Raw genomic sequence first — 22,429 nt, forward strand, 5'->3', positions numbered from 1 at the left:
GCACTACAGCGGTGGGACCGCACCGGGGGACGCCGGGCCCAGCCAGTAGCAGAGCACACGGAGATGCAACGGGCACCAGGGGAGTCCAGGCACCGAGGTGCATCGGGGGTCACTGGGTGTCCCCTCGCCACTGCAGGGTGCACTGAGAAACACCCAGCACTGAGGGACAGCAGGGGACAGCGAACACCAAGTCACACCAGGGGCCCCCTGCGGGCAGCAGAGCCCAGCGGGGACAGCAAGCCGCAGGGTGTAGAGTGCCAGGGGGTCTGGGGCAGGGGGTGGGGGGCAGTAGCCTGCAAGGAGCACTGGGGACACGGAGCTGTAGGGTGCACTGGGTACCACAGCACACCAGGGGGCACGGGGCACGAGGGCACCCGTGGCAGCTGGATGCCGGGGGTCCCAACAGCACACTGGGGGACACGGTGGCCTGGGGCGGCTCACCAGGCACCAGAGGGTCCCAGGGGACAGCAGGCAGCGGAAGCGAGTGGAGTTCAGCGAGTTTAATGAGTGCAGGACAAACCCCGACCCCCCACCACTTCCCCCACCCCCCGGCGCCCGGCCCGGCCCGCACCCCCCGGGGCAGGCGCTCCGCGATGCCCTAGTCGACTTCTTCCATGCTGCTGTAGGAGGGGGCCGGGCGCTCGGTTGGGTTGGTGAAGCGCTCAGGGAGGCCTTCCGCAGCCAGCGCCGGGGCTCCTTCGGGGGCCAGGCCAGATCCGAACGGCACCGGGGGCAATCCCTGCAAGCAGAAGGCAGGTATGAGAGAGGGAGACCAGGGCTGTGAGAGGGAGACCGGCACCCTGCCCACCCATCTTCTCCCTCCCTGCTCCCGGGGACCATAGGGTGCCAGGGGGACGGGGCCCCTTGGGGTAGGGGCCCCAGGCAGCACGTGCGGCCCCGCAGCCCGGAGAGCAGCAGCTGGTGCCAGCCCCCAGCAGCAGGGCAGGGGGAAGGCAGCGTGCCCAGGGTCCCCAGGGGCAGCCCCCACCTGCCTGCCAGAGAAGAGCCAGGCTGCAGCACGCTCAGCCCGGCCCCGGCGCTGCCGCCTCTCCCCAGCCCGGCACTCGTGCCCCCGGGGCTGCCGCGGCCAGGGCCGGTCTGAGCAGAGCCCTGCGCCGGGGCACGGGCACCCGGCCAGCCCGGGCGGCAGCGACGAGCCACGGGGCAGGCTGCCAGCGCCTGCCTGGTTCTGAGGAACAGCGCAGGACCAGAGGGGATTTCCAGGGCCGAGAGCACCTAGCCCGGGCCTTGCTGCTGGCCACCCACCTCCAGGGAAGGCGGGTGGGCAGGTGCAGGCAGCGGCTTGTGGGCCCCAACCCCAGGGTGCCAGCGCCAGCCGGAGCAGAGGTCACCCCACCGGCGCCGGGCACTGACTCAGCCCCACGAGGCCAGCGCCGTGGGCGAGCGGGGGAAGCCACGGAGGCCCAGGGCTGCAGACAATGAGGCGACTGTTCCAGGATGGGCACCTCATGACCGCGGCACGGCCCTGCCGGGCTCCCCGGCTGGGACCCGCTTGGCGGGGAGGACACGACAGCGCACGTGCAAGAGGGGTGCAGAACCGAAATGGGGGGGAGCTCTGGGCTCCCCGCTGTCCGGCTCAAGCCCCAGCCGGAAACACAGGCGAGCCCCCTCCCTGCCAAGCATCCTTCCCGAGCCAGCCAAGGGCACTGCCGGCGGGACAGCGACGGAGACGGAAAAGGAAGTCACAGGGCTCTGAAGTCACCACTCGCACCCAAACACGCCAGAGCAGTCTGAGCCACACTCGGCCAAGGGCAACACGTCTCAATGTCAGACACTGCTAGAGCCGCAGCCCGTGCTCCAGCCCCACAGGACCACACGCTACCGGCCCTACGGGCCCCTACGACCTGCATGCGCCCTGCTGGGGCTGCTGCCCCACGGCTGGGGAGCAGGAGCCCAGCCTGTGCCCCATGGCACTGGCAGGCAGAGCTCTCCCCCGAGGCCACTGCTGCACATGGTGCACCAGGCACCTGCCGGAGTCCAGGGTACAGTCCCCATGCCGGCTGGGCCAGAGAGAGTCAACTCAGGCACAGAAAGGTCACCAGGTCCAGCACAGAGTCCCTGCCCCTGTGCAGGGGTCCCATCACACAGGACAGGGATGCTGCATCTCTTTGGAAAACCTGGCTTTATTAACACACCGAGGTCCTACCTGCACTCCCCAAGCCCACACCTCTCCCGCAGCATGGGCAGCCGGTCTCCTCGCAAACGAGGCATTGCGCCGCACTCCCCCGGCAGAAACCCGGACCCCCCGGACACAGCCTGCTGGGGCCAAGCAGGGACAGCCCACATGCCCCAAAGCACTGGGGGCTGCTGGGAGCCAGCAGCCCACAGAGGTGGGTGCTCACCATGGGCACCCCAGCCCAGATTGCCAGGCTCCCCAGCAGCTGCCCGGGGGAGAGGAGCTGTGGTGGGGCTGAGCCTCCGGTGACAAGCCCGCTCAGCCCCAGCATGGGAGCATGGTGCACACAACTCCCAGTGCAGGGGCAGCTGGCACCAGGAGGCTCAGGGGGAGGGTGGCAGGAGGGACCGGGCTGGCCCAGGAGCCACGGGTCACGCTAGCCCTGGGGAGCACAAGGCTCCCGCAGCAGCACAGCTGGGAGAGGCACCCGGACAAGGACCCGTGTCAGGGCATCCTGCCCTTGCTGCAGCCTCCCGCCAGGCCTCTGCTTCTTTCTTGGGAGCCAAGCAAAGGTGGTCAACGTTCCTGGGGGGCTCCCAGGCCCCAGCCACACTGCAGTGGCAATGTCCCTTCCTGAGCAGCAGGTAGCCACGAGGTCTGCCCCACTCCCAGCAGACAGCAAGAGGGAGGGAGGGAGGGCAGAGGGGCTCCTGGTTCTGGGCTGCGTCTTGGCAAGGCAGCAGGCTGGCCACGCAGCCCTGCCAGCTGGCACGGGAGATGCCAGAGCAGACAGGCAGGAGCCGACAGCCCCACACTTCCCTCGGCGAGTCCTTCCCGGAGGTTTCTGTCCTGCCACCCGACGTCTTCGTCGCATCCTAGGACAGTGCATGCGTGCCCGGCAGCCCTGCTCCCGCAGCTGGCCACGTGCCCATGCCTATCTCCAGCGGGTCTGGTAAATGAGTGGGTAGAAGACGTTCAGGAAGAGCGCCACGATTGCGGCCGTGGTGGCCAGGACAAAGTATCTGACGCAGCCTTCGTCTGGGTGCTGGGGGGTGCCCGGACTCCGCTTCTGGCCACGAGGCCTCCAGGAGTTTCTTGCAGGCCTTTGGGGTGCCTCGAGCTGCAGGTCTTGTTCTTCAGCCTCCAGTTCCTGCCAGATCAGAGAAGCCTGCGATGTGGAAACCTGCGTCAGCACTTGGAGAACACAACGGGCAACACCCCTCGCCATCCCCCGGGGCAGGCGGCTGCCTGCAAGCCCAGCCCCGTGCCCAGCCAGCCCGCCTCCCCATGCAGCACCATCGCGGTCGCGCCCGCCCCCGCGGCTCTTCGGGGTCTCCGGTGCGTGGGGCGCAGCCAGGCTCCGGCAGGCGGCTCTGCGGGAGGGAGCGTGGGCAGCTGCCGGGCAGGGTCTTCGTGGGGCTGCAGGGAGCGGAGCCGGCAGGTGGATCCCGGTGGAGCCGATGCGCTGGCATTGGTGGGTCCAGGTGGCGAGGGGGCAGGCAGCAGCCAATCGCAGCCCAGCTTTTGGGATCCCAACAGGATCTTTCAGACAACGGCCAATCCAGAGCCAGCCGGGGCGGCGGGAGCAGGAGGCACGATCAACAGCACAGCCAGTCACAGCTCTGCTTTGGTGGGTGGGGATGCTCCGACAGCCAGTCGTAGCCCAGCTTCCAGGAGGATTATTCACAGGCAGCCAATCACAGCCCGGCCCTTCGCTGTGCCGGTGATCCGCAGAGCGGCCAATCGGGGCGCAGGTCTCCGGAGGGCACCCAGTGCCTGGGGGGGTGCGGGTGCTCCGAGGCGCTCGGGGACCCGCTGAGCCCCGGCGGGATCCGACGCGCCCCATTGCTGTGGGGGGTCCAGCGCTGCCGGGGGCCCGATGAGCCCCGGCGCCACGAGGGGACCGGACGAACCCCGGCGCTGTGGGACGTACAGTGAGCCTCAGTGCCGCCCGGGCCCCTGAAGGCTCCCACCACCGCCGGTGTGGGATGAGCAGCTCAGCCTTCCCGTTGCCCAGGCCACCCCCAGCGAGCGGGGCTACTCCAGGACACGCACAGCCCCCCAGGACAGGAGCAGCCCAGGCAGGCAGACACCAACGTGCCCGACGCCCCAGAGATGGACAGCTCCTGTCCCCAGCTGAGAGCCGGGATGCCTAACCGGTGCCGGGCCGAGGACTGCGCGAGCCAGACGGGCCAGGCCAGATGGACCTCACGCGTGCAGACGTGCCAGAGATGAGCTGAGCATCGTCGTCAGACCCCGCGGGGCCACGGGGGTGCCGAGCACGGAGGGAAGGGCTGCAGCACAGAGACGCGGGGGGGGGGCTGGCCAGGTGGGCGCCGCGCCGCGCCCCAGCCTGGGCCTTCGTGTCTGACGTTCACGCAAAGATCAGCCAAACCGTTCCCCGACAGCGCATGCCGAAAGCACCCTGCCAGCTGGGCCACCCCTCCCTCCCAGGCGGCCCGGCAGCAGAGCTCGCTCTGGCAGGTTTCTCTTCAGCACCCTGCGGAGGGCTGCCAGGCCTCTGGCTCAGCACTGGCCTTTGCCTTTTTTGCACCTAGCTTGGCCCCAAGCTGGGCCCCAGCAGAAAGCATCCCCCACCCTGCCTCGAGAGCGACTGCCTAGGGCAGGTTCTCACTGCTGTCTAGCACAGCCAGCTCCTACTGCACTGCTCACAACCTTCCTCTGGTGCAGACCCTGGCAAGGCTGGGTCTCCTCCCGCCTCCTCCAGTGCCCTCCCATCAGCACTCCAACCCCGATGACGGGAACCAGCTCTCCTGTGGTCCCTCAGGGTAGAGACCGTCCCAAGCTCACAGCAAGAACAGGGCAAGGCAGGCCCCAGTGCCTGGCTGGCACAAGCTCTTTGGTGTCAAAGAGGAGCAGGCACCACACTGCAGCTGCGCCAGGCTCCGTGGGTGCTGGCAGAAATGGGCTGGGCCCTGTGCGTGGGCACCTGGGCGCATTTCAAGGCTCTGTGGCTCCAACAGTGCCGAAAGGGACGCAAGCTCTCACCTGGCTGGCAGCAGCTTCCGCAGAGGGGGTGCGCTCGGTTCGGTGGTCTGGGGGGTGCCCTGGCAGGGGTCTCTCCACAGGAGAGTTCCGCCGGCGGTAGAAGAGGACATACGCGTATCTGGTTACCACCTGGCTCTCATCCACGGTGGTGACTGTGCTGTCGTCAAAGAGCCGCCAGCCTGAGATGAGAGAAGGGTTAAGCAAGCAGACGGGCCACGGCTGCAAGAGAGGTGGGGCAGCAAGGCTGGCAGATCCTCACCCACGTCACTGCGCTGGCTGTTCTTGTCGTTGGGCAGGCGGGCGTACGCCGTGTAGTGCCCCCCAATCATGCCTCCGTAATGGTTGATCACAGCATATAGGTCATACATGGGCAGCTGCTGCTCGCCCTTCCGGCCAATGCAGAACTTGCTCAGGTCCAGGCTCCTGGGGAGAGACACAGGGACAGTCGGGGACAGTCAGCGATAGGCAGGGAGAGGCCAGGCTGCAGGGCAGCACAGGCAGTGCCAACCCAGGCATTTCCGTCTCCCAGGTTCTCACCGGACAGGGAAGTCCACCATGTCGTTGATCTTGTCCCTCCAAATAAAGCTGCGGAAGGAGAAGCGCTTGAGCTGGATAATGAGGACGTTGGGTAGCCGCCACAGCATCAGCTGCTTGGAGGCCTCACGGTGCTGCTTGCACTTGGGGCAGTACCTGGGGAAAGAGTGTGCTCATTACCGGTATGGGAAGAGCCTCGGGTCTCACAGCCCAGCCCAGTCCCAAGGTCCCCCACATGTGGGGCTGGCAGAGGGGATGCGGGAGGTTCTCAGCCTCCCCTACGAGGGGCAGGCCAGCACAATCCTGCAGAGCGCTGGCATTGCTCCCTGCTGGCTTATGGCCTCCCTCCCCAGTGCACAGGGAAGGCCAGCCCAACACCCCTGGCCACCAGAAGAAACAGCGTGCAGGCCTGGGCAGCTCCTGGGACACCCCTGCTGCTGCCTGGGCCCACAGGCTGGAACCCAACCTGCCGCCTCCCTCACCACGCTTCCTCCGGGGCCAGGACTTCGGGCTTGGTGAAGAGATTGAGGCACTGCTCCAGGGTGAAGTGGCCAGCCCGGGCTGCTTCGCTGGCCGAGCCTGGGTCCTCCACGCACTCCAGCTCCTTGGACTCCACCAACACAAATTCCTTGAGGCGTTCATTGTTCTTCCACACCAGGGCAAGGGAGCAGTCATCTGTCAGCTCCAGGGGGGTGTCACCTGCAAAGGGGAGCACACCTCACACACCTGCCCCACAAGGCTGGGCCAGGCCACCTTGCTGGGGCTAGGAGCAGTCTTGCCCATCCTGGCTCGATATGGTGATCATGCAGTGCTGCCAGGAAGGGAGAGGTGCCCCATGGCCAGGTTCACCATCCCAGGGTAGCAGAGCCCCCCAACCAGCCAGGGAGCAAGGCTGGCACAGCCCCTCTCGGCAGCGCCTACATAACCAGCACTGGATGAGGGCATCCCATTCAGACAAGAGGTGACCCAGAGATCACAGACCCTCTGTGGATGCAGGAGGTTGAAGGGAATTGGTCTATTTGCTGAGGAGAGCAGGAACATCATGCCCAAGAAGAGCTTCCAGGCAGCAGCTCTGTGCAGCAGAGCCCTGCCCTCCCCTGTGCCAGATACAGCTTTCGCTGTCCAGCCTGGGGCCACTGTCACATCTGGGTTCACCTTGGGCCAGGCAGATCCACCACCCCACCAGAGGTCACGAGGGATGAAGGTGACGCTTTCTGGGACTCTGTGCTCACCTTTATCTTCCAGCTTGTGCTCTCGGTTGGCAGCGTCGATCTTGTTGATGTAAAACTGCGTGGCACGGGCACTCAGCGAGTCTGGAGTGTGCTGGTACCCAGGGATGGCAGCTGTGGACAGGCAGGGACAGATCTGTGGTGGCACTGCCTGTCTGCCCTGCATAGGGGCCAAGAATTTGCAGTGCCCCCACCCCCCACCTCACATGCTACGGCCTTGCAAGGGACACAACCACGTGCCCCATGTCCTTGACTATTTTTAGCAGGCGCCTGCCCCTGGCAAGCTGCGCTCCTCTGCCTGCCTTGCCCCTTCGCTGCACATTGCTGCCATCCTGAGACGAGTGTCTGGAAACGTGACAGCCAGGCAGCCGAGCGCAAGAGGCTGCTCCCGTGCAGCTGAGTCAGAGCGAGGGAAACGCTGCGCTCACAGCCCCGAGGGGCTCAGCCCGCGCTGGGCTCTGCCCTTCCATGGGACTCTGAGTCTTCTGCCAGCCCCTGCCTTCCCACCCCTCCCACAGCAACACAACACTCCAGAATCCTTCCTAGTCAGGTGTCTGCTCTGCCCCATGGGCCCTGCCAGGGCAAGGCAGAGCGTGGGCAGACAGGCATTTCAGGTGGGGCAGCACTCCCAAAACACAGCTCCCAGAGCCTCATTTATGTTCCCAAGGGTCTCCAGACCAAGCTCACAAGGAGAGAACAGATGCTGTGGTAGAGGGTCCCCCAAAGGAGGAAGCATTGCTCCTGTTTTTTCTTGGGGCTGCCCGGGCTCCTGGCACAGACACGGTTAGCACCGCAGCACCTCTTACCTTCTGGCTTGAGTGCTCTCTCATAGGATGGCTCCTTCTCACAACAGCTGTCGCCCTGCGACTCCATGTGCTCAGAGAAGCCCGAATCCAAGCTCAACAGGGAACTCCTAGCTGCCAGGACCTTGCTCCGGACAGTGCCAGTGTCCCCCAGCTCCAGGTGCAGCTCAGGCACAGCTGGTGAGAGCGGGGGCTCCTGCAGGAGGCTGGTAGCCCTATCCACATCCCCCAGCTCAGGGGCAGAGGTGGCTGCTGCACAGCTGCTTTTGGCCAGGGGGTCCAGCTTGTCTGGGAGCAGAGGCTGCAGCCCCTGGTCCGGTGACATCCGGCCCAGCTGGAATGGAGGCTGGAACACGCTGACTGAGTACCTGGGCAAGGAGGTGGCAGTCAGAGCTGGCCAGGCACAGGGCTGAGCTCAGCTCTGGGGCAGAAGCACCCTCCTTTCCCGGACCCTCACCTTGCGTAGCCCTCCAGCAGTTGGGCCAGGCGGGCATAGGTGAGGCGGGACTCTGGCACACTGATGAGGAAGGGGAAACCGATGTTCTCGGGGCGGCACAAAGCCTTGTGGTCTGGCCAGTGTGTTTTCTGACATGCCCTGTAACACATACAGCCCCTGCTGAACCCAGCATCCGTGACCACCCCAGGCAGGAGCACAGCAGTGGCAGAGGGGTGCAATGGGGACAAGGGGAGCACCACGAGCCAGACTGGCTCTCTCCCAAAGGCCAGGCCCATCCCACCTCCTCCCAGTGGTCTGAGCTCTCCCATCCAGCCTTTCAAGGAAGGACACCCTCCCTCCCTGTCAGGCACCAAGCCAACTCACACGTTGCAGTAACCGACTCGATAGCACCTCGTGCAGCGCCTGAGCTTCTCATCCTCCGGCAGCTGCTTCTTCTGGCAGGCTGCACACTTGGCAACGGGGCCACTGGGCACCTGTGGACGCTGCAGGAGAAAGGACCCGTCGGGCAGGGAAGGGCACCCAGGCAGGACAAGGTAGCCTTGGTGGGCACCCGTGCTCGCTGCAGCTAGTCACCCTTGCATGCAGCTCTCCCCCTCCTGCTCAGCCCCGCTTGCAGGCTCAGCCTTCCTGCATGCCTCCCAGTAGACCCAATATCCCCTCTTACCTGCTGGACCTGCAGCTCGACCACCCGCTCCTTGGCCAGCTCTGGGGACAGCACCTCGAAGCAGAGCAGCAGGTCTGTGGGGCAGACTGTGTCCAGCGAGTTGGATGGCAGGAACATGCGGTGGAAGCGATTCTTGATCACCTGCCAGGAAAGCAGTGGAGTGGGGCCTTGTGAGGGCTACCCCATGCTTCCTCTCCTGAGAAAGCCAGACCTCAGCCCCACAGTGAGCTGCTGGGACAGCAGCACCACAGGGATGCTGTGCTCAGCTCACCACCTCACCAGGGGAGGATGGACATCCCTTGCCCTACTGCAGTGGCCCAGCCCCTCCTGAGCAGGGATCTGCCCAGCAGCACCCTGTGCATGACACTGCTGCCCGTGGACAAAATCCGTCCCATGGACATGTTGGATATGGGCAAAGGACTGTCAGTGACCATATTCCCTGCAGAGCTGTGGGAGCCAGGGCACCCACAAGAGCAGCCCATGGCTTGCTCCCCAGCTTGAGCACTCTCACCTCTGCCAGGCGCAGGTTCTCTGGTTTCACGCGCACGCTGTGAGCCACTGAGTCGAGTACCTCCATGGCACTGGAGTTCTCCTTGCTGATACTCACGAGGAACTGCCACCAAGAAAGTGCCACATCAGTCACAGCACACCAAGGCATGTGGGCCCTTACTTAACACAAGGCTTAGCCTGTTGGCACATAACCAGCTGCCTGGGGCACCTCCAGGAGCCCCCTCAGGTTCCCTCCCCAAAGCAGACTATGTCCTGTACCTTGATGGGTTTCTTGTGCGGTTCCTTTGCAAAGTAGTAGACGGTCAGCACCTTCTGCTTCTGCGGGAGGGGCACGGGGAGGTACAGGAAGGGGTCAAAGGTGATGGACACCTGCAAATGCAAGAGCACGCTCAGTTGTGGGAAGTGCTTGTGGCTGAGATCAGCGGGGCAGTAGCCCTAGCAGACCTAAGATCCAGCCTTGCCCTGTGACCTGTGCTCTCCGAGAGCCAGGAGCCTGCTGCCGCACAGCCAGGACAGGGACAGAGCCTCCAGGGCTGCCCTACCTTGGAACACACTGGGCACACCAGCTTGGATTTGTACTGGCCCTGGAAGAGGTCCACAATGAAAGAGTCATTCCTCATCTTGTGTCGCTGCCAGGCCTCCTCAGCTACCACCTGCGGGGAGAAAGGGCTCAGCACTACACTAAACTACCCAGGCCAGGGCTGCTTACCCAGTGCCTTTGGGGAGGGACATCCTCACCTCGTCAGGCCTCCCATCCGAGTCAACAGTCTCTGTGTAGGGCTTGTTCTGGATGCGGTTGAGGTCCTCGTGCAGGCCATCGAGCAGGAAGGCCATGAACTCCTGAGCATCGTGCTGGGCATAGCCAGTGAACTGGCTGGCCTTGCTGGCCACGACTGCCTAGGGGAGCACAGTAGTCAGGGCTGGCCAGCGGCACCCCCGGCAGCACTGCCTGCCCAATGCACAAAGTATGGCTGCACCCACCCACGCCCACCTAGCTCTCCGTGGCAGTAGCAGTGCAGCCAGGTGCCTACAGCAGAGTGCTGGGCCCTGACCCACAGCAACTCCTGCGTAACGCCGGTGCCTGCGGCCCTACCTTCAGTTTAGAGGGCTGGAAGGCATGGTGCGTGCCCTTCCACAGCGCTCGCAGCAGCATGGCAAAGCCAATGGCCAGGCGTCCCCCCGTCCCCAGCGGGTTGTTGTAGTTGATTTCAGACTCAAAGGACCGATCTGTAAGAGACGCAGGAGAGCAAGGGTGGCTGCTGGCTGCACCGTCTGAGTGGCAGGGCTCTGCTGGGCTGCCAGTGTGGGCTCACCATGGAAGTAGTCGCGCAGCTCCCGGGTGTTAGACAGGGACTGGATGACGCTGTTCATGAAGCAGGTGTTGCCCAGGTTCACCAGCCCAGTGAAGCCAGGCAGGCAGACCTTCTTCTTCTCGTCCTCATCCTCATCATCCTCCACGCTCTCGGTGCTCACAGGGCTGTGTGTCATTGGTGGCACCATGCACGTCGGTTTGGGCTGCCGAAGCAGAGATGGGTGTAAGGGTGCTGCGCTCAGGGGTCTCTCTGGGAATACCAGGGGAACCCAAAAGCCCAAGGCACCCCTCTGATGTGGCTGGGCTGGAGCCATCACGCTATCTCCCACCAGGACTGGGATAGACAGGCCAACCACTGCCCTCAGTCCTGCCAGCTATGACTGAGGAGCAGTGCCCCCTCCTCCAGGAACAGTTTGTCAGTCCCCAGAGCAACACCAAGGAGGTGGGGTCCCACGAGAAGGACAAATGGGCTTCCCCTTCCCCCCGCCAAGGTCAAATCCTGTGCATCCCTACTCACCGAGGGGATGTGCGGCTCTTGCTTCACTGCCACATGCTCTGGGGCTGTACGGGCTGCCACGCCATCCAGACCGCCATCTTCCACACGCGGCTTCTCTTTGTCACTGGCTCGGGCCTCCTCCTTGCTGGACAGGGGGTGCTGGTTACTGCCCGGGGGGTTCTTGTCCAGAGGGGTAGGGCCTGTAGGCATGGCAACCTTTGCACCACCCACTGCACCTTAAAAAGGGGGAAGGGTGGGCCTGTGGTTAGCAGCACCACGCGCTGCCCACGCCAGGGCTGAGCCGCTCGGTCCATGCTCACACACAGGCTCTCTCCTACCCCTCTTCTCTGTAAGCAAGGGGAACAGCAGTGCCCTTCCCCTAGCACTTGGCTCACCCTGCCCTACACCCCTCCTACCTGCACCCACTCAGCCTCTCTCCTTCCCCACAACCCCGTGCTGGAGGATCTGGTACCAGCTGGCTGCTGCTGGCAGTGAGGATGGCCCATGCCCCACTAGGGTGCAGCAGGTAGGCAAGACAAGAAGGCAGGGTGCAGACCTCGTGTGGCTGGAGCTTCCAGCCCCCCCCAGCGCTGGCTCTGGCGTTTCTTCAGGCAGACATCGATGCGAGACATCGTGAAGTTGTATGTGCACTGGTCCGGCTCAATAAGGTTCCTGCAAGACATGCAGCAAGGTCAGGGGTGCCCCAGATCCCCCAGCAGCCTCAGACATGCCAAAGCCTCTGCAAGGCAGGGCCATGGCCTCCAGGCAGTAGGGACCTGGCCAGCACTGATTCCAAGGTGGCCCTGACAAAGGGTAGAAACCCTTGAGCCTGGCCACACTGAGCACAGAGGGCCCCTTTCCTGCCAGATCCATTCTGCGTGGCTCCATATGCCCCCTCCTGCTGGACATACTACCTAAAGTGCACACAGGCTGGTCTGACCGTCCCCAAGAGCTCTAGAACAGGCTACGGGGGGAACTGCAGGCAAGAAGATGCTGGGATTTCCTCCACTGCAAGCCACTACACAGACCCAAGGCAGCCCAGGCTTGGGGCATTAACACAGCACGGTGTAAGGGAGGCCCCCAGGTGCAGAAATGAGCATTCCCTGCACAGACCCACCAGCCAGGACTGGCTCCTGCTCCAGCTCTGCCCTCTCAGCTCCCTTTCCCCAGTGCAGACTAGAACGACAGGAGCCATACCTGAGCTTCACCTGCCACCGGAACACTGTGTGGGGCCCACAGCCAGGATGGAGGCGAAGGAAGTTTGTGTCACTGTAAAGAAATCGGAAGCGAGTGAGAAGAGGTGAACAAACAAGTAGTCCAGCCGCAGCCAGGAGCTCTGCAGGAGCCTGGCACACTTGTACCTTGTCTGGAACACCAGGGTGAAGTCTTGCTCCCGGAATAACACCTTGGACGTCTCCTTGTGGATCTCCTTCACGTAGACGTGCACTACCACCAGGTCATTGCCTTTCTCGTATGAGTCATTCTTGACAAAGGTCAGGCTCACAAAAGGCTCTGGCTCTGAGAGAGGAGAGCCGTGGAGAGAGACATTACCTTCTTTGCACACCAAGGCAGTGCTCCAGGCTGACCCAGGAAAGGTCCTGAGCAGATGGACCTTCCTGACCAGGCCGGCCCCTGGGCTCCAGCCACCCACCATCAGCCGCTGCTTCCAGAGCCACGTCATCCTTGGACCAGTCCCTCTTCTCACCGTCTCTGCCCGCGGGAGGGGTGGCTGCTGGGACAGTCTTAGAGCTCTCTCCCAGGACAGGTGTGCAGTCCCGGCCCCGCAAGGCCTCAGCAGGGCTGCCTGGCTGCAGGACCCTCTTCTCCACACAGGTGGCAACACGGTGGGGGAACACCTCTGTGGTAGCTGCGAGAGGTGGCATCTCCACAGGAACACTTTCCTTGGCCAAAACCACAGCCTTTCAAGACAGAGGCACACGGTGAAAAACAGACACTGTCACCCCCAAGCTGCCCTGGTCCACCCGCTGTGGCTCTTGCCAGCCAGGCAGGCACAGCTCCATGTCACCCGCTTCCCCCACTCGTCCCATGTTCGGTTCAGCCTCATTAGCGCCAGAGGACACGATCAGTCCAGTGACTGCAGGGTCCTCACATCACCCTCTCCTCCACCACAGCCAGGCCCACGCCAGCCCTCAGCAGCACCCACGGAACCCCAAAGCCCATCTCATCAGCAGGGATAGGTCCCTGCGTGAGCAACATCCCCTGCGGCGGGGCTGAGGGAGCAGGGGTGCCCCGTTTGGCTGGGTCCTTGGGTACCTTCTCCAGTGGCGGTGCGAGGTCTGCGAGGGCTGTGGGCGCATCAACCTGGCTGGCTCTGCCATTGCGGCGGCTGCCTGCCCTCCCGCTGTGTCCTTTGCTGGGCTCCACGCTCCCAGTGACTCTGGCATTTGGCTCCTCTTCAGTGGGAGCCACTTTGAGGTATACTGCCCGCTTGGCGCTGGGGCCGCTCTGTGTCCCTGGGCTGGCTGGGCTTTTCCCTCCCAGAGCCTCACTTCTTCCTGGAGCGCGCTTGGGGTTGGAGGGCTCCCGGCGGGACCTTGGCGGTTCTGCACCTTCAGCCCTTGGCTCTTCAGGGGCCAGCTCTGCAGAAGCAGCCTTCTCCTTCCCGTTCTCCCAGCACGTGGTCCCTTTGGCCAGCTCTTTGGATCCGTCTTTCCTTCTCTTCTGTGAAAAGCAGTGCAGCACAGTGGGAAGCTATCCAGGTAGCAGCACCTCTCACGCTCTCTGCCAAGCCCTCACCCTCACACCCCCTTCCCAGAGTGCGCTGGGGCTCTGCTCCAGACCTGGAGGCTATGTGGCAGGTGGGAACAGGGGTACAATGACACACCCCTCTCTGGGACAGAGGCAGCTGGCTCACTGCCCTCACACACCATGTGGATGCAGGATGTGCCCCACATTGCTCCCTGGGTAGCTCAGGAGCAGGGAGTGAAACCCTCACCCCAGCTCCCCCCAGCTCCGTAAGCATCCTCAAATGGCAGATTCTCCCCTCCTCACCAGAAGCGAAGACCAGGTATGGAGTGGGATCTTCTTCTGAAGCACAAGCTGTAGAAAGTTGCCCTTCTTGCACTGGACCTTGCTGCAGGAGCTCTCAATTTCCTCATAGAACTGACAGCTCCACTGGCGCCCGTCTGCAAGCAGAGGGGGACCGCACCTCAGGCAGCGCTCCAGGCAGCTGTCACCTAATCCACAGCCCCCTTTCACCTGCCCCAAGGATCAAGGGAGCACTCATCCAGAGCCAAGGAGGCCACAGGCAGGCTGCCACCATACCCCAAGAGCTTTCAGGGCTTCAGCCAGCTTCCCTGGATTTGCTTTGTACATCTGGCTGGCCTCCTTCCCAGAAGGAAGGCCCTGGGCCTCCCTGCCCTCAGGCGCACAGTCGCTTTTCCAAGGGATGCCTAGGGGCAACTCAGTCATCCCAGTGAGCAGGGGACAGAGACGCACCAGTGCAGCAGTGGGCACTTGTTCACTTGGCAGAGGCCAGCTCCTGCCCTCCCTAGCTCTATACCCTTCTTCTTTTACACAGCTCTTGTATCAGCCCTGCCTGCTGGCTGAACCTGTGCCAGCTGACAGCAAGGCATTGCCTCTGAAGGAAAGGTTTTATGCCTGTCTGGATCAGTCCCACGTCTAGTCCAGAGCTGCGCCAAGCCCCGCTGGAGAAACGCCTGCAGCAGTTGCTCCATTCCTCATACCTGGTAGTTTGACCACACAGTCCGTGTCGGTGAAAGCAGCATCTACATCCTCCACCTTCAGAGCTCCACTGCCCAAGTTCAGTTTGACGATGATCTCGTCAGCGTTCTGCTTCCAGTCCAGCAGCAGCTCTAGGAAGAGGGAGGAAAGTGTCATCTACTTGCTGGGGCATGAGCCTGCAGTGCCCACTGCTTGACTGGGGAACACAAGCCTGAATGCACGTTCGGTTCAAGGACGTCAACGCAGGGGACACAGATAATGCCAATTAAACAAGATGTTCACAGCCCGCTCTCATCAGACAGGCCACAGACAAGAGCACATGTTGCAGCAGGGCAGGTGAATCCCAGTGGGAACTGGAGAGATCAGAAAGGCAGCGCTGCTCTTGGCCCCATCACATGCAACAGCAGCGGCTGGGAAGAAGGGGTGGCTCCTGCCAACTACAAAGCAATCGCTGCTTTCCCAGGAAACGAGGAAGCCACAGAATTACTCTGGGGAATTCAAATGGACTCTGACCACAATCAGAAATTGCCACTTCCCCTTTGCATATGCAAACCAAGCAGCCCAGCTGCAATCACCAAAGCATTATACTCCTGCCAGGTGAGCACTGCTAATATGGCTGAAACATTGGCAGGCCCGCCAGCCGGGCAAGAACACCGCACCCAGGGAGAAAATGGTGCAGCAGCATCATGCCGCTGCAGGCAGAACCTCCATCAGGTGCCTGCAAGGCTTCAGGACCGGCCCTGTGGTGTCCTGAAGTCTTCAAGGCAAAAAGGTGATTTCAATCACCTTAATTTCTATCAGGTTTGTTCTACCCTCTGTGGCATAAGGATGTCCTATTCAGTCCTCAAAGCAGGCCTGGACCAAGGCACAAAACCAGCCAACAATGCCCGCTGGGTGACACAGCTTGGGATCTTCCCAGCCCAGCATGGCTCCCTGCTCAAAAACAAGCAGGACAGATGCTGGCAGCAAGGCATCCCAGAGCTGTGCTCAGTGGCACCGTGACACCTGAGTCGGAAGCAGCCTGCCACATGCCCATGGCTCTTCTCCACCCCTGGGAAGGCTGCACCCTGCTAAGACAAACTACCTCCCTAAGAGGCAAGTGAGCGCTCAGGTTAGTTCTGCTCAATGCCAGAGCATGGGACAATGACAAGGTGAGAGCTTCAGATCCCTTGGCAAGGGCACTCCACGGCCATGCACTGAGAGCCGGCGCACACCTCGACTTACCCTCCTCTGAGTCCTTCTCCTGGGCAGTCTCAGCCTGCTCGAGCTCAGGGCGAGACACTGGTGGGCAGAGAAGCAGAGCGCGGGCAGGTCTGTCATTCTGTCACCTCAAGAGCATAGGCCAGCATGCTGATGCCCAAAATTTCACACATCACCTTCTCCCCTGAACCTTTGCACAGGCCTTTCATTCTGCATGTACTGCTCATTTCCCTGCTCTGCTTCCTCACACCTCTCCCTTTCCCGGAGCCCTACCTGCAGCACCACCGCAAGTCAGCCCCCAGGACTGCTGCTCTGGGCCACACCACCATATCCCAGTCTAACCAGCACCACAGTGGCAGCAACACAACATTACTGCACCATGCAGACAGCGCTGCTTTGAGGCATGTCTCAGTGTGGAGTTTGTGGTAACCAGGCTGTGTGCCCCTGCTCAGTGCACCAGGCCCTCAGCCTCCAGCTGTACAGAGGAGTTCCTGCCTTGATCTGACAGGGAGAACCTGATGTTTGGTTGTGCTCAAACCAATTCTGCTGTAACGAGAGAAACACGTGGCCCAGCTGCACTTTAACATTCCCATTCCTGCGCAAGCTGCCCATGTCTGTGGCCAAAACCTCCTTCCAGATCAGGCTGGGGAACCAAACTGACCTGACACCTGATCCCTGCTCCCCTCAGGATTACCTCCAACAGCCAGAAGCGTCTCAGGGCCTGGTCCACCCCCACAGGGTGGTGAGATCTGCCAGGCAAGGGGCTCAAAGCAACAGCACCTGGTCCTGGAGCAGAGAAACAGCAGCAACAGGAGCTGTGGTCTCTACCCTGGAGCGCTCAGAGGGCTGTCACTGCCTCCCTTGACCAGCTACAAAGCAGTAGGGAACCTCTGCTGACCACTGGAGTCACTGGTGCAAAGGTGCTGGTGGGGCTGGTAGTGTGAGAAGTGCTGCAGCAGCACTGCCTGGAGGATCTACAGCTTGCTCCAGCCCCTCGCCACCTCTGCACAGAGGGGAAGGAGACAGCACGGCCACATCACAGCCCCTGGGAAGGCAGGAGGCCCCTGCGTCTGAAGGTGTAGAGTGTCAGGCCTTACTAGAGATACAGCACACCTTCCACGTGAGAGAAAGTGCAATGCTGTGCACTCTGCACCATGGAATTTCGCATCGGGGACTGCAGCTGGCCGTTCAAGCACAGACCTCAGCAAGCGCTCGTTTACCTTGGCCTATAAAACACCCTGTGATTTTGAGGTTACAGCAGTCATAACGGAGCAGGCACAGAAATCAAGCAATTTTCCAGGGCCGCAGGAACTCTTGCCTGCATCCTGCCCGCAGGCATTCCCTGCACCTGAAGCATCATTTTTGTCAGATACACATCAGCTACAGAAGGAATTACTGCACAGCAACTATTTCACTTGAGCCACACCTTGCCCCGACACAGAAGCCAAAGCACCAGCCCCACCCACAGGCCCCGCACTTGGCAGGTGCTGTCAGCACCCGAGTCGCTGCCTCACAGCGTCTGGCCTCGGCAAACCGATGGGGAAGCAGCACTGCCTCCAGCTGCAAGAGCACCCGCAGGCTTCAGTCCTGCTCCCTCTGGATCGGGGCAGCTCAGTCCCAGCCAAAAGCAGTCTAGAAACAACCACCGAGGCCAATGCCAGGCTTAAGCTAACAAGGCCGCAGGCCTGACCTTCCTCACATAGCTGGGGCTAAGTAGTGCCCAAAGGAAGGAGGTTACAGGTCCAGGCAGGACACTGTGCTGAAGAGGATCCCACATCACACGGGTTACCATCAGCTGCAGGAAGCGATTAGTTAAATCTGCTTATCCTGCAGCAGATGGCTGCGAGGCTCCCACCCTGCAGGGCCGAGAAACCATGGGCCTGCTCACCACAGTACTGCCGAGGGGCTCTCACCTTCCTTGCTTTCCTGGTTGGCTCGATCCTTCTGCTTCTTCTTGTTGGTGGCATCATCCAAGCCCCGAGACACTCTCCTCTGACCAGGGGCATTGGTGCTGCTGGACATTTTCAGCCGTTTGGAGGACACAAACGGCCCACCGGGGTCAGTAATGGAGTCTGGGTCAGGGGTGCGACGTTTTCTTCCTGGCCCAGCTATCTTGGCGACTCTCTGTGGTCAAACTCTCTGGCAAGGAACTAGTGGCCTAAAGAGAAGAGAGAGTGAGCGTGGCAGGAGGAGCAGGTGGAGAAGGCCCAATAGCATCAGGATCTGCTCTCTGCCCCAGCGCCAGGCCCTCCCAGGACCAGTGCCCTCACACGACCTTCACTGCAGCGTTTACGGGAAGCCCCACGCAGCGCTCAGTGAGGAAACCTACCTCATCACAGCTGTTACAACGCTTACTGCCAAAAGCATGGGCTTGTCAGAGCTCCCAAGATACAACCAGGGGTCTTCCGTATGTGGCACACATTAAAAACCTGGAAAGCAATTGTCATGCTCATGGTTCCCACTACAGCAACACTGGCCCAGAGAAGCCGCCGGCGCTAACAACACCCAGAGGCAGAGCTGAGGGTGAGGAGATGGGGAGGCCCTGATCTGCAAAACCGAGCCTCCAGGGTCAAGTGGGGCAGCCCACCCCACAGCTCGGGGCAGCAGCTATTTCAGTCAAACAGTGCCCCATGTAAGAGGGTGGGAACTGGAGTGAGTAACACCCTAAGAAGGAAGAAAGGGGAGAAGCGGGAACAGGCCCGGGACAGTCTCCCGTGACAGATGAGAGCGGCACTCCCTGGCAAAAGGAGAGTTCCTCTCCCTCCGCCCACCAGCTGGGAGCTTAACCAGCATGACTGCACCTTGCGTATTCATCTCCCTGCTGGTTTACAGACAGCGTCAGCGGGGCCTGGCCTGGAAACAGGACACCTCTGCTCCGCATGCCCCAGGGAGAGCGCAGGGCAGGCAGGGTGCTTGCCCCTGCCCCCTTAGACATGCCTTCCCAGGCAGAGCCAACTCCCCTATGGGTTTGGGAGCTGCTGGCCCGAGGGTTGGTCTCGGTTTTGCTCTCTGGTTTCGCCCTCGGGTGTTCATGGCTTCAATAGAGGAGAGCTGGAACAACCCACTGAAAACAGTCCCACTCGAGGTGCCTCTGAGGAGGTGGTGAAAGCAGAGAGCTGGGAAGGCTTCCTCCTTCACTGCCCCGGTTGCACACCCTGACCCTGGTAGCGCTCACCAGTCTGCAGGGGTTTGCTGCGGTGGAGCAGGCCCTGCCGCACGGATCCGGCCCACCCCCAGGTGCCGGCAGCCTGTAGCAGCTGCCGGTGCACTGATTCACGCCACATCCCATGGCCCTGCTCCCATCTGAGGATGCAGAGCTGAGCCTGACAGCACCCTGGTCTAGCCCAGCTAAACTGAGCCTGCCTCTCCCTCAGCAGGAGGCAAGCCATGCCCTCGGGAACACCTTGTCCTGCCCTCACCTGCGTACCAAGCACAGACCCCATAGCTCCGCTTGGGCATGGCCAGGGACAGGAGGCACCTCCAAGGGAAATGCTCAGTCAGAGGGAGCACACTGGTGGCTCTGTGTTACCTACCCCACATCACTGAGGCGTTTGTATCCTAGAAATGCTCGGGGCAACAAGTAGCCACAAACTTGGAGACGTAGCCACAAACTGCAGGGACCCCAGTGAGCAAAGCAGTCCTGCCCTGCTCTTAGCTTTGGCAAAGCCAGCCCCACAACAGGCATTGCGCCCAAACCGTTTCTCTTCAGGCCAGCTTGGCCGTGTAACCAAGAGTCACCAAAGCCAAGAGAAAAGCTCAAGCGCCAAGTCCAGCCTGGCTGCCTGGCGCAGACAGCTCCTGCCACCTGTGGTGGAGGGACCCGAAACAACCTGGAGATGGGGATGCTGAGCAGGGCCCAGCATCAGCCTCAGAGAGCTTGAAAGTGTGGGAGGACAGCAATGCCACCCCCAAGCTGCTACACACACTGGCTCTCCCTGGGATGCAGAAGTGCCTCTGGCTGCAGAGGGAATGGGAAGGGACCCTTGCAGCGGCGAATGTGGCTGTGCTTTGCAAGGCTGGCCCTCTGATGCCAACAGCATGCTGTTGCTCAGCTCCGGCCCCCACCGACACCAAAACAGGTCAGCTACAAATGCTTCCCAGCACTGAGAAAGCTAACCTGGGCTTGGCAAACACGGGAAAGCATTTTTTGCTGAAGGGGTGGCATAGGGTAACTGCTGGGCAAGGCAACAGCAAGCTCCAAGGAGGGTCCTGGAGGGCTGAGAAAGGATCACCCTCTGCCCGAGAAGGGGTCGTGTGTCTGCTGTCACTCCTCCGGGAGAAGCCTGCTGCTCTCACGCCTCACTGAGGGCACGGCTCCCTCGGGTGCTTTGCCGACAGTTATTCCTAATGGCAGGCGGGAACCAAGCAGGGCTGGAGCTCTGTCCGATTCTAGCTGCCAGACTGATGGCAGCCCAAGGCCGCTGTGGGCACCGCAGGATTCTGGAGGCGTGCAGGCAAAGCACAGGTTATTCCCATTCACCTATTCTAATCCCTGAGACTTTCTGCCTCTCTGCCATCAGGAAACGTGCAGCTAGGCGGGATGCTCAGCCCCTGGGTGTGCAGGGGCACAGAGTTTTTGGCACCACTAATGTTGGCACTGTAGGAGCAGCTGCAGGGGAGAGATGGTGAAAGGCTGCCCTGGAGAGATGCCAGGTGTACCTCCGAGAAGCACCTGATGGTCTAGGTGCTCATACAAAACCTTACTCAATCATTCTCCAAGCTGGGAAAGCCTGGCCATGCTGCTGAGAGAGGAGGTGCATCCTTCCCCTCTGCTCTCCCAGCCATTGTGCCAGTGCGAGGACCCACATGGCTGCAGCATGTAGTGGATCAAGACGCCAGCCAGAGTGAAACTGCTTTCTGCCAGGTTTGTCTTACCCTAGAGCAGCTCCCCAACCCAGTTCATGCATGGTCTGCACAAACACTTTCACTGGCCAGAGGAAAGGGAGAACTCAGGAAAAGGAGCAAAGGGTCAGGGAGAAGGGCTGCCTCTTCCCGCAGCAGCACCAGACTAGGCTAGTGTAAATGCTTAGGGAATGACAGCAGAAGGTGCACAAGACACAATGTGCACCCCCACCCATGTTTGGGGCACATTTAGCACTTGGCAGGAAGAGGTCCCTGGTTCTTGCCTGCAGCACCACCACCCACCCCCCCCAGCACCCAAAGGCTTTCACTGGGGTGGCTGTGGAGGAGGTTGGCCATCTCCCAGGCTCATCCTTCAATGGACTTTTGGCTCCTCCATGTCCTGAATACAGCTGACAGAAACACTTCCCTCGCGCCCACAAGTACTTTTGTCACCTTCTGCTCCTTGTCACCCTGGGGGATCAGAAGTCTCAAAACTCAAGCTCGCCTCTTACTTCAGTTTCTCAGCGTGCCTGACACGCAGGCTGAGCCAGAACAAGCAGAGAGCCACTCAGGGCAGGCGCCCAGCCCAGCACTGCCACACGTAACATTTCCGACCCGTGTGGAAATCACCGTGGCCCCAAAGCACCGTGACAGCAGCAGCGAGCCCTTACAGCTGTGCTGCGTAGGGAGCCCGGCAGGCCCAGCTCCTCGAAGGCCCTGACAAGTCTCCAGGGAAGATGAGCCTGACCAGACAGCAGCCGGCGGCAGGCCCCGGCCTCTCCTGCGCCGCTGCCCGGCCTCAGGCATTTGGAGAGAGGAGAGGGACAGGGAACGGTGCTTCTGCCCAACCGCCCGAGGGCCCCGGGCCCAGGCGGTGCCCCCCACACCGGCAGAGCACCAGGTTGCCAGGCACCGGCCCAGCCCCGCGGCTCCTGCCCGAGGCTGCCGCGGTCGGCCCGTCCTGCCGTGCCCCGCGGCTGCGCCGCCTGCCCCCCGCCGCCCCCAGCTCCCGCCCCACCCCGAGCCCCCTCGCCTCAGGCTCCTCTCACGCCGCCGCCGCCATCCGCTGCGCCCTCCCACACCGCCTCGCTCCCCGCCCCCGGGCCGCATCCCGGCCTCCCGCCGCCCCGTCGGCCCTGCCCGCCGCCGCCGCGGCTCCGGCCCTCAACCCGCGCCGCCCCTCTCCGCCACGCCGGGCCGCCCCGGCCCCTCCGGCCCCGGCCCCGGCCCCGGCCCCGGCCCGTCCCGCACTCACGGCCCCGCCCGCCGCTCCGGTCTGTTTTGTTTCGAGCCGAAGTTCCGAGCGGGCCGACTCAGGAGACAGGCCCGAGCCCGTGACGCACTTCCGGAAGCCGGCGGACGAGCCCACGTGACGCGGGAGCGCGTTGCAGGGAAAGCGGGGGGGGGGGGGGGGAGGGAAAGCGGTCATGTGACGCCAGACGAAGCCGGCCGCTGCCCTCGTTCCCTCCCTCTGCCGGCGCCCGGCCCGGCGGCGCCATGGCAACGACGCCCGCCGTGACGCCATCACGGC

General features: G+C 62.3%; 1 protein-coding gene across 11 annotated transcripts; it reads right to left on the minus strand.

Annotated features, from left to right (window-relative positions):
- Positions 1-500: 500 nt before the first annotated feature.
- USP19 (ubiquitin specific peptidase 19) lies at positions 501-22,284 on the minus strand. Of its 11 annotated transcripts, none has more exons than XM_075053438.1 (28): positions 22,154-22,245; positions 18,386-18,485; positions 17,970-18,214; positions 16,081-16,137; positions 14,859-14,987; positions 14,164-14,297; positions 13,426-13,833; positions 12,803-13,070; positions 12,513-12,669; positions 12,349-12,420; positions 11,708-11,823; positions 11,173-11,387; positions 10,657-10,858; positions 10,437-10,570; positions 10,082-10,240; positions 9,886-9,996; positions 9,602-9,712; positions 9,345-9,446; positions 8,834-8,974; positions 8,533-8,651; positions 8,170-8,307; positions 7,716-8,080; positions 6,913-7,023; positions 6,163-6,379; positions 5,684-5,836; positions 5,406-5,569; positions 5,147-5,325; positions 502-739 (listed from the first exon to the last, which is right to left on the minus strand). In XM_075053438.1, the coding sequence occupies exons 3-28, from the start codon at positions 18,076-18,078 to the stop codon at positions 599-601; spliced, it is 4,212 nt and encodes a 1,403-aa protein (XP_074909539.1). In that variant the 5' UTR covers positions 18,079-18,214; positions 18,386-18,485; positions 22,154-22,245; the 3' UTR covers positions 502-598. The 11 variants fall into 11 exon arrangements, with proteins under 11 accessions (XP_074909542.1, XP_074909539.1, XP_074909537.1 ...); XM_075053436.1 differs by lacking the exon at positions 502-739 and adding an exon at positions 763-3,305 and having other exon boundaries at positions 11,173-11,351; XM_075053434.1 differs by lacking the exon at positions 502-739 and adding an exon at positions 763-3,305 and having other exon boundaries at positions 11,173-11,381.
- Positions 22,285-22,429: the final 145 nt, after the last annotated feature.

The sequence above is a fragment of the Buteo buteo genome, chromosome 21 (genome assembly GCF_964188355.1).
Source record: "Buteo buteo chromosome 21, bButBut1.hap1.1, whole genome shotgun sequence".
Lineage (NCBI taxonomy): Eukaryota > Metazoa > Chordata > Aves > Accipitriformes > Accipitridae > Buteo > Buteo buteo.

Coding starts and splice junctions, on each gene's coding strand:
- USP19 (XM_075053433.1), bottom strand. CDS start 18,078: ATGTCCAGCAGCACCAATGCCCCTGGTCAGAGGAGAGTGTCTCGGGGC. Junction 8,975..9,344: donor AGAACCTGCGCCTGGCAGAG/GTGAGAGTGCTC, acceptor CTTTCCTGGCAG/GTGATCAAGAATCGCTTCCA. Junction 8,081..8,169: donor CTGCTGGAGGGCTACGCAAG/GTGAGGGTCCGG, acceptor CTCCTTGCCCAG/GTACTCAGTCAGCGTGTTCC.